The sequence below is a fragment of the Nicotiana tabacum genome, chromosome 4, assembly GCF_000715075.1.
Source record: "Nicotiana tabacum cultivar K326 chromosome 4, ASM71507v2, whole genome shotgun sequence".
Classification (NCBI taxonomy): Eukaryota; Viridiplantae; Streptophyta; class Magnoliopsida; order Solanales; family Solanaceae; genus Nicotiana; species Nicotiana tabacum.
In genome coordinates this window covers 127087388-127098040 of record NC_134083.1, presented here as the reverse complement: position 1 = coordinate 127098040, position 10653 = coordinate 127087388, and the positions used below count along the sequence as shown (strand labels likewise).

At 35.3% G+C, this 10653-nt stretch overlaps 2 protein-coding genes across 2 annotated transcripts; one reads left to right on the top strand and one right to left on the bottom strand.

Moving 5' to 3' along the window:
- Window positions 1–7091: 7091 nt before the first annotated feature.
- On the bottom strand, window positions 7092–7793 carry LOC107759929 (uncharacterized). The gene has a single exon (XM_016577936.1). The coding sequence runs from the start codon at window positions 7791–7793 to the stop codon at window positions 7092–7094; it is 702 nt and encodes a 233-aa protein (XP_016433422.1).
- A 1039-nt stretch (window positions 7794–8832) lies between these two features.
- On the top strand, window positions 8833–9632 carry LOC107759932 (uncharacterized). The gene has a single exon (XM_075252412.1). The coding sequence runs from the start codon at window positions 8911–8913 to the stop codon at window positions 9475–9477; it is 567 nt and encodes a 188-aa protein (XP_075108513.1). The 5' UTR covers window positions 8833–8910; the 3' UTR covers window positions 9478–9632.
- The last annotated feature ends 1021 nt before the right edge of the window (window positions 9633–10653 follow it).

Here is a 10653-nt window from a genome sequence, read left to right as displayed (position 1 = left end):
GGCAGTCCAGCAATGTCAAAACACAAGGTTACAAGCAGACCACCAATGGGGGCCACTCCCAAGCAAGCTCGTCGGAACTCCACAACGGAGGCAGTCAGGGTCAAAATCCAACCAAAAGAGTAACTGGACAAAAAGAGGCCTCGTTAGTTGAAGAATGCATAGACATAATAGGCAAATATCAAGTCCACACTAGGGCATACAATCAACCTAAATATGCTTTAATTACCAACTCAAAAGCTTATGCTAGTTCACCCAAGGATCTAGAGAGATTTAAAGCTATTGACCAACAAGCCGAGGAGGAACCAATGGATAATAAAGAAGAGCAAAAAGCATCTTTCAATCAACCTCTATTAAGCAATATGGTAACAAGTCAAGTCAAATAAATAGCCTTAAAGAACATATTGTCAGCTCCTCATCAATTACCAAAAGTCCACATTCCTTTGTCCCATAGTTAATGCACATAATCCTGTTAAGGTTAATGACATAGGCACCACTCAATTACCTTTACCAAAGGAATACAAGGTTATGGCCATAGACCCATCACTAAGAGATCACATCAAAACAAGATTAAATAAAAGCCCAAATCTCTCCCAAAACTCAGGCAATATATCTCCGCAGAACAGTTTTAGTTCTTTGCAAAATTTCACAACTTCACATTCTCTTCTTGATACTTAGACTTTTTATATGATTTTGTTGAGAAATTAAGGCATTTGTTGAGGTTTATTAGAATATTTTAGGTATCAAGTGATTTAGAGAAGATACGGAAGAAAACAAGCCAAAATATATTAAAATAAGAAAAATGGACGGGTGCCAGGTAATGCTCTTCTCGATCGCGAAGATTGCGAAGATTCTTATGCGAACACATAAGTCCAGGAAAATATACTTCGCGAATGCGGAGCAAATGCTGCGAACGCAAAGAAGAAAGTTGGTCAGTTGTTGTCAGGTGCCCTAGGCGAACGCGAGGCTTAGTGTGCGATCACGATGCTTTGCAGCATTACTCTTCGCTATCGCAATCTTACTTTCGAGAACGCTATTCACAAGTCTAGGCAGAAATCTGGGCAATTTTGGCATTTCACATTTTTTACCCCAAAACCATTTAATACACGATTCATCTCATTTGTAAAAGATCTTTGGCTTATTTTCAGTCTCTTGACTAGAGAACACAAGTTTTGGAGCTAGGATTTTTGCACACATACTTGGGGCTTGAAGATTTGAAGCTTTTGGTTGAGAATTTCTTACCCATTTATGTTCATTTCTTCATTTCTTTGCTTTGTATTGTATATCTAAGTGTGTGGTATTATTTTCCAACACTTGAATCTTGTTTATGGGAATATTCATATTTAAAGTATGGATTAAATATCTTATTGTTCTTATGTATTGAACGATATTTATCTATATTGAAGTGAGTTATTGTTTCTTTAATTATTCTTGTTATTTAATGTTTCCAAAGGGAGTAGCTAACTCTAGGACTCGCCCCTTAACTTCGAATTAATTTTAAAAAATAATTTGGGGTTGGGAAAGACTAATTAACAAGAACTTGAGGCGTTAACCCTCACTTTATAGATTCTACCTAGGGATAGGATTGAACTACTTGTAGCCATATTTGGGTGTGCTTAATATCTTAATTTTTTTAGGGATAATTCAATTAGGAAGTCTTGTTAGTCTTCGGAAGAAGCTAATATAGAACTATTACCCGAGGCTAATTAACATAAACTCGTTCATATTTGTAAAATCGTAAAATACATTGGATCATTACTTAAGTGTAATTTCCATTGCATCTATGCTTGTAGCCATTGATCATTTTACTTGCTTTCTAGGTTATTTATATTTTCACATTTAAACACAAATATTTTCTCAAAACCTTTCTAAGTGTTTGGCTTAGCATAATAAGTGATAATTCTCTTACATGCCTAATCGCCTACATATTATTCTCTGTGGGATTCGACCCCGACTCATAGTTGGGTAAATTATATTGCATGCGACCATGTCCATTTACTTTTTAGTAGTGAATTTGGACGTCATCAAAATTGGCGCCATTGTTAGGGAACAATTTGGCGTATTTAGGTTGTTTGAGAAGTAAGTGTATGTGCTTTGGTCCAAACTTATGAATATTTGTGTAATTATTTTTCTTATCTTGTTTATTTTATTTTTTCTTGTTTTTTTATTGTTTATATTTCTTGTTTGTTTTCTTAGATTTTGAAAAATGGCATCGCATAATAAAAATTGGTCGGATGGTAGTTGTTCATGCGTTAATGACCCTTGTCCTTATTATGGAGGACCACACTCGTGGCAAAATTATTTAAATTCTCCCGAGGGGCGGATTGTGTGCACAATCTCAAACCCATGAGTGGAGTATTTGTGATAAGTGTGGTGGTTAAAATGGTCATTGGACTAATTGTGTTTATTTGTCCTCCCCTTCCCCGAACCCCCACTATGATGATTCTACTTTTTGTGATGACAAGTATAGGGATATGGAAGCGAAAAAAATTGAACATGGTCAAAATGGAGAGTTTAAGGTCATAGTGGAATGTCTACCTGAGGGAGGAAACAAAGAGCAAAATGCCTTGGAGGAGCTTTTGAAAAATAGTATCCAAAATGATTTGGTGCTTGAAAGGTTGAACTCACAAATGGGAGAAATGCTTGAAGCTTTGGAGGTCCAAAAAGCCTCGGAATTGAATGATAGCCAAGAACCTTCCTTAGAGGTTGAAGCCGCAAATCCTTCTTTGGCACTTGATCAAAACCAAGAAGAACTCTCAAATGCTCAAAATGAGAGGATGATGTTCATGTTGGAGGCCATTCTTGAAAATGAGGAGAAGCACAACTTGGCACTCGAGGACTTGAAATAAGTTTTGACTCAAAATGATGAGAATATCCACACTTTGGAAGCTCAAATAAAAATATTGGTTGAGGCTCACTATGCCCACCAACTTGAGAGCTTGGAAAGGGTTCAAGAAAAGTCCAACTTCGAGGAAAAAAGTGAGCTTTATTTTGAGGAATCAAGAATTGAACATCCGTCAACCGATTCCATGCTTGTTAGTGGTGCCAAAAAAAATATGAAATTAGAGTCAACCAATGTAGTTGAAAAGATGGTTGAAGTTGACTCTAGTTTGGGGGACCAAGAGGATGTCAAAATCCGGAAGGAATTGACATTTGGAGGCTTGATGTCACATTCCAAGCATTTCTCAACATTGGAGTTGTGTGGTGATATGGGAATTGAACTACACGAATCAATGTGGGGGTGTAGAGAAGAAAGACAAAGAGCCATACATCTTGAAATTTAAATATTCAAGAACGCAAAATGACATTCCTCACATGAAAGCCAAGAAATGCAAAATGAAGAAAATGGCATGTGGCTTGATCATCTACTTACCCCCCCTCCCCCCATCACTCGTAGTCACAAGTTTGATTCCAAGTTAGGTACCCGGTTCATATCTTTCAAGTGGCAAAAAAAGTGGTAAAGTTGATTCACGTCGTGCCACGACGTTAAATGCGGCGCTTGGTGGGAGGCAACCCATCGTTTTCAACTTTTTAGTCATTTTAAACATTTTCATTTTGTTTTTAAATTTTTATTTTTAGAATAGTTAATTTGTTATTTCTGATCAATCTACCAAGTTGCAGGAAGTTTGGAATTATTCAGGACACAAAGTAGGGAGATTGGGCAGTGAGAAAAATCAAGCCCAGGCTAGTGATCGGTTATTGAGGAAGACTTAGCTTAGGGATGAGAAGTAAGGAGACTCCAACATTCATTTCTATTTTGTTTTTGTTTTTAAGCCTATTGGCTGACATTGGCATTAAGACTTAATGAATTTATTCACATATACCTACTTTCTTTCATTTAGGTAGGCGTGGTAAAGGATCTCGCTCGAAAGAAACTCTTCACCTACTCAATTGGAATGACTTTTACCCTTACTTATCTCTTTACTCAGAGAAGTCCCTCTCGGAGCTATTCCCAGATGCTGTGTCTCTTGACTCTGCCCCTGAAAAGAAAGGGCGGGAAGACTTTTGACATATGCTGGGGAGGGATTGGGGTCTCTTTTCTTTAGGAATTTAGTCGGGCCTCTGATTTCGCAATTGCGAGCAGAGGTCCGCATTTGCGAGCATCTAGCCCACCGCAAAATCGAAGAACTAGTCGTAATTGTGAACACTGCTGACTATTCATCAATCGCAATTGCGAACTCTCAGGCGTAATTGCGACCACTGAAACAACTTAAACGAGGTTTTGCATAATATTTAACAAAAGTTCCCAAAAATATTTTGAGGCTTTAAAATTGAACGACTGGTATCTTTCTCACTGTCCTACCTCTCAAATTCTACCATTTTCACTCATAATTGCAAGCATCAAGGTATGAAGGCTTAATTTTTGTGCTCTTTATGTTCTATTGCATCTTCTTCTTCTTCTTCTCTCCTTTATTTCTCAAAAAGCTAGGTTTCAAATGGGTCATGTTCTTTTGTCAGAAATTGTTAAAAAAATGCTCAAATCATGTGTTGATTTCTGGGTGAGGTTGGTTGAGAGTGTGAGCTTATTTCTTTGCTTAAAAAATGGGGAAGTCTGAGTACCCATGGCTTTGTTAAAATAGAAGTGATTTTGTGTGCTTACTATGTGGTTGATGAAAGGCCCAAATGAGATTCTTGGCTGAATTATTAAAATTTCTTCAATTTGTGGTTGTGTGTGAAGTTTATTGCATGATTTTGTGCCTAAAATTGATTGGACTCTTTAAAAGTGTGATTTTGTTCGAAAATTTTGTGGCTAGACTATTCTGGGTTTGAAGAGCTCCTGGGGATGATGGAATCGCAATTGCGATACGCTTTTCGCATTTGCGATGATTGTTCCACAATTGCGACTTCTGGGATTCCTGCTGCCTTCGCAATTACGAAAAAATTGTCGCAATTGTGAAGAAATTGTCGCAATTGCGATATCAGAGAGTAGGCTTCTGCTAAACTGAAAATCCTAAAAAAAATTCTAAGGCTGGGTTTTGTCTGTCCAATTATTTCTTTGGCATTGGACTCATTTTGCAATATAATTCATAGTCATACCACGTTTTCACTCCAATACTTTGTTTACAGGTACCATAAGCTGAAAATGAGTTCTAACTCCGACGAATCCGCACATGACAACCCTTTGGAAGTAGAGGAGAACTATGATCAACACCGGTTCTTGTCATTGTAATGCCAAGAATGGTATTATGCCGAGTTGATTTTCTTACTGGGGAATAAATCTCCAGTCATAGGCTCCAGATATTTTATAATAGAAGGAGATTCATACCCAACATATATCTCCAACTTTCTTTGGGGACCCATCTTTGTGCGTTGTGGTGGAGCAATTGGAACATATACTGCACATCCAAAGATTCTAAGATGGGAAATATTTGGCTCCTGACCAAAAGCCAATTGCAATGAGGAGACTTTATGATAACTTATAGGCCTTGTCCGCACAAGTGCTGCTGCATGCAAAATAGCATGACCTCATACTGAAATGGGGAGTTTTGTTCTCATAAGCATTGGTCTAGCAATTAATTGGAGGCGTTTGATCAATGATTATGCTAGACCATTTTTGTGTATGAACATGAGCAACCGGATGCTCAATTATTATCCCAATTGATATACAATAATCAGTAAAGGCCCGAGATGTAAACTCACCAGCATTATCAAGACGAATTATCTTAATTGTATAATCTGGAAATTGTGCTCTTAGCTTTATTATTTGAGCCAACAATCTCGCAAATGCCATACTGCGAGTTGATAATAAGCACGCATGTGACTATCTTGTAGATGCATCTACCAAAATCATATAATATCTAAATGGTCCACATGGAGGGTGAATGAGCCCACATATATCACCATGTATACATTCCAAAAATATAAGGGATTACCTCCTAACTTTAATAGTTGATGGTTTAATAATTAATTAGCCTTGAGAACATGTAGCACAAGAGAATTTCTTAAATTGAAGAATCTTTTGGTTCTTCATTGAATGTCCATGTGAATTCTCAATTATTTTAAGCATCATAATAGAACCAGGATGATCCAACCGGTCATGCCAAATAATAAAATTATCTTGATTAGTAAACTTTTTATTTACTATGGCATGTGTTTCAATCCTGCTAATACTTGTGTAATATAAGCCGGAGAAAATGGCAGGTAACATTTCAAGCACATATTTCTTACCCGACTTTATTGTAGTAATATAAAGATATTCAATCTTTTCATTATTTGTAGTCTCAATGTGATATCCATTTTGGAGAATATCTTTGAAACATAGTAAGTTTCTTTGAGGCTTACTACAATATAATGCTTCATTAATAACCATATAATGCTTCATTAATAACCAAATTTATTCCTCCGGGTAGTAATAAATTTGCTTTTCCTAAGCCTTCAATTAATCTTGTACTGCCAGATATTGTATTAACATTGGCTTCTTTCATCACCAAATAAGAGAAATATCTTGTATCTCTTAAAATAGTATGTGTTGTAGCACTATCTAAAAGACATATATCATCTTTATTGATCTTGGATCTAACTGAAGACTGAGGAATTTTCATATTCTTCATAAATAAATAAAAAGTACATCATAAGAAATACGAAAGACTATAAATAAAAGAAACATTAGAAATTACACGAGGAATATAGAAACTAGCATATATGATGCTTTAGGAAAGTACACTTAAGAAGAACAAACTACATAAAGACATAATATGAAAATAATAACTTTTCTTAAAGCTTTATTCCCCAGTAAGATAATCAATTCCTCAGTCAATATCCTCAAAAGTCTCCAGCTTCTAAATGAGTAATATTTGCAAGGCCTCCAAAATTATCATCTTTATAGGCAAGATTTGCCTCAGCATCATCATATTTGTTTGAGGGCCCGCTTTATTATCATCATTTTGAAAAGTCAAGTATGCCGTCACATTGTTATCTTTTCTTTTATTGGATGCTTGATAAAGTTTGACAAAATGGTCAGGTGTACGACAAACACGAGCCCAATGACCTTTCATACCACACCAGTGGCAAATATTATCTCTGCCTTTCAAAAGATTATTTTGAGGATCCTTATTATTTTTTTGTTTATTTCCTCCATGATGACGATAATTATTTCATCCCCTTCCATATCTTTGTCCACGTTCACGACTATGGCCACGGCCACGACCACGATAATAATTTTGTCTTCTTTCAGACTTTTGAGTAGCTGCTGCCATATTCACTTCGAAAAATGGTACAGATCCAGTGGGCCGAGTTTCATGATTTTTCATTAAAAGGGTATTATGTTTCTCAGTCACCAGGAGGCATGAGATTAATTCAGAATATTTCTTTAAACCCTTTTCACGGTATTGTTGCTGCAATACCATATTTGATTCATGAAAAGTAGAAAGAGTCTTTTCCAGTAAATCCTCATCATTCACAATTTTCCCACATAATTTAAGTTGGGAAGTTATCCTGAATACAACAGAATTATATTCACTTACAGTTTTAAAAATGTGTAATCGTAAGTGAATCAATTCATATCGAGCTCTTGGCAATATCGTTGCCTTAAGATGGTCATATCGTTCCTTCAAACTGCTCCATAATTTAAATGGATCCTTTAGGGTTAAGTATTCGGTCTTTAACCCTCCATCGAGATGATGACGAAGGAAAATCATAGCCTTTGCTTTATCCTGGCATGATGTTTCATTTCCTTGTATAATAGTATTTTTAAGAGCTTTTGCAGCAAGGTGAATTTCAGCATCAAGGACCCATGATAAATAATTCTTTCCGGAGATGTCAAGTACCACAAATTCAAGCTTTGATAAATTCGACATAATGAAAACTATCATAAAAAATAGATAAATTAGAAGCAATTTGGGTAATTATAAAACAAGAAAAAATAATAATAAATCATGTAATATGGTATTCATATTTATATAAACAGAATTTACCAAAAATTTTTAATCAATAAAATTAACCGAAAATTTATGTGCCAGATTCTTAATTGAATTAAGAGAAAAATAAACAAAAATAGAGGTAAACGCTCAGCTGTAATTATGGCAAAATTGTTACGAAATGATGTAATATATGTATTCTATAATTTCTTATAATATCTTAATAATAATTTTATAATGATCTTACAATCTAAATTAACTGGTATATGTGCAGATTAGCAATCAACCTTGAAAAAAAGAAATTCTCCGGACGTAATAACAATGATATGACAACTTTAAAAGAAACATACTAGAAAGCAGAGTGGTGGTAGCTAGTGTGTGCCGGATCGGACTTGAGTAGAAGCTAATTCGTGCTGATAACGTATTATAAATATTACTCAAAGTAATAATACAGAACAAGAAAAAATAAACTAAGAGATATAGAGAGAAAGAGAGAAAAAGATATTCTTATTTCTTTTTCAATTGTGTGTATTTTCCTATCTATTACAAGACCTTTATATATGCATGAAAAGTGAAGAAAAATATGACATTGAATATGTCATTAAGCATATAAATATGTCATTGAATATATCATTAAGCATTTGAAAAGATCATGGATGAAGAATAGACATCCACCATAATTTGATTTTTCTTATAACAAAATATTAAATTTTTCGTATGTGACTGTTTTTTTAATTACTTTATAAAAGTTATTACTCCCCACTAATTTCGAAAGGAAGGAAGCTGGTCTATCCTATCACATCTTTGGATGGTAATTCAATGTAGTAGTATTTTTTAACTAACAATAAATCAAATTACTCCTAATATTTAAATTCCACGTCCAAATACAAAAAGCAATGGAGTAGTACAATAATTGTCTATTTCAAATAGTAGTATAATTTGTAACTTATGGCATATATATATGGAGTAATAAAAAAAAATCTGTTTCTCCACTAGTTCTCAGATCACCCACAAATACACATCATCTCTAATTTTCTCTCCCGATAAAAAATTAAAAATGGCGTCAACTCTCTTCTCCTATCTCAAATACTCCGATGGCTTAACAATCGTAGGAATCTCAATCTGCACAGCCGTAATCTGCGAAGCAATCTCATGGGTTCTCATCTACCGCACCACTTCCTACAACTCCCTCAAATCCAACATCGACAAAGCTTCCAAAAAGCTCGAAACCATGAAAACCCTCGAATCCAAAAAGCCCAACAAATCCAAGAAAATCGACAGATTCGAAACTTCACTTAAAGATTCAAGCCGGGATCTTTCCCTTTTTAAATTCAAATCTGGGTTCGTTGTTGCCATTGTGCTTTTTATGGTTTTTGCGTTTCTTAACAGTCTCTTCGAGGGTAAAGTTGTTGCGAAATTGCCGTTTGTGCCCTTCAGAATTATTCAGAAGATGAGTCACAGAGGGTTGCCAGGGAATGATATGACGGATTGTTCGATGGCGTTTTTGTACTTGCTTTGTTCGATGAGTATTAGGACTAATCTTCAGAAATTCTTGGGATTCTCGCCGCCACGTGGAGCTGCTGGTGCTGGCCTCTTCCCCTTGCCTGATCCAAAAACCAATTAATCGATGGATCTTTCTACTTTGGGTACTTTTTATTTTTTTAGTTCGGAATTATAATTCTTCAGTTATAAGATTAGCTGTTGCTATTTTGATTGTGTTTTTCAATTTGAAGTTATAATAAGATACTTAATTAATTCGAGTTCACAATGATTCATCGATTTGCTTGAATTGGATTTCTGTGCCTTCTGTTTTCTAGTTTTCACAACTGCAAATTGCAAAGCATATTCATTTAGGCTGAAGAGGAGCGTAGAGAAATTTGAACTCATCAAAAGTGAACTATAAAGAGATCGGATGATTTATCTACTTTCAGTGGCTAGTTTAGTTAATGAATGGCTATACCTCTTTTTGCTCCTTTTCTCATTTCTTTGCCTGTTGCTCCTTTCTTGAGCTCTTTTAGTTTAACCTCAATATCTTCCCATCAGCGCATTTACTGTGTGGCTCTGACGTTATGTTCTTTACATGTAAATGATTAAATTGTTAGCAATTGTCCCAAATACTGCAACCTGCCAATTCGTCCATTAGATCTCCCAAAGTTCATGCGACAGACGGCTAACACCTAGGGGATTTCCCACTCTTTACATTATTGCTAATGTATTACTATATACATTGTGATATAGTGTCGCAAACAAAATCTTGGATCAAAAGGCATGGAACTCTATCCTTTTCTTTGATAGATTCTTATGTAGCTGTAGTTTCCTAGAGGTTTAATGTGATTCCTGATTTTCTTAAACTGAGGAATCACTACGAAACTACAGATTAATAAGATCTCAAAGAATGAAAGGATAGATAGAGCTCCAAGTAAAGTTTGGGATACTTAAAGGCAGGACTATATACTGTCCACTAGGCACGAAGTTTAAGAAAAATAAGGAATACTTTGAAATTTTGTGGTCTTAAACTAAGATGTGTATAATGTACTAAAATGCCCTTGAATCTTGTGGTCTTAATTATGCCATGTGGAATGTTGGAGTTAAAGAATTACTAAATATAGAAAGAGACATTCTTTTTGAAACAAATGAAAAAGGAAAGACACATTAATTGAAACCAGTGTTTTAAAAGATGTGGGCGTAAGGCGAGGCGTTTTACATATGCTTCAGCGAGGCGTAAGCCCCGAGGCACGGGGCATAAGCCCCATAGGTATTTAATTTTTAATATTTTATAAAATAATATAATGACAGTAAA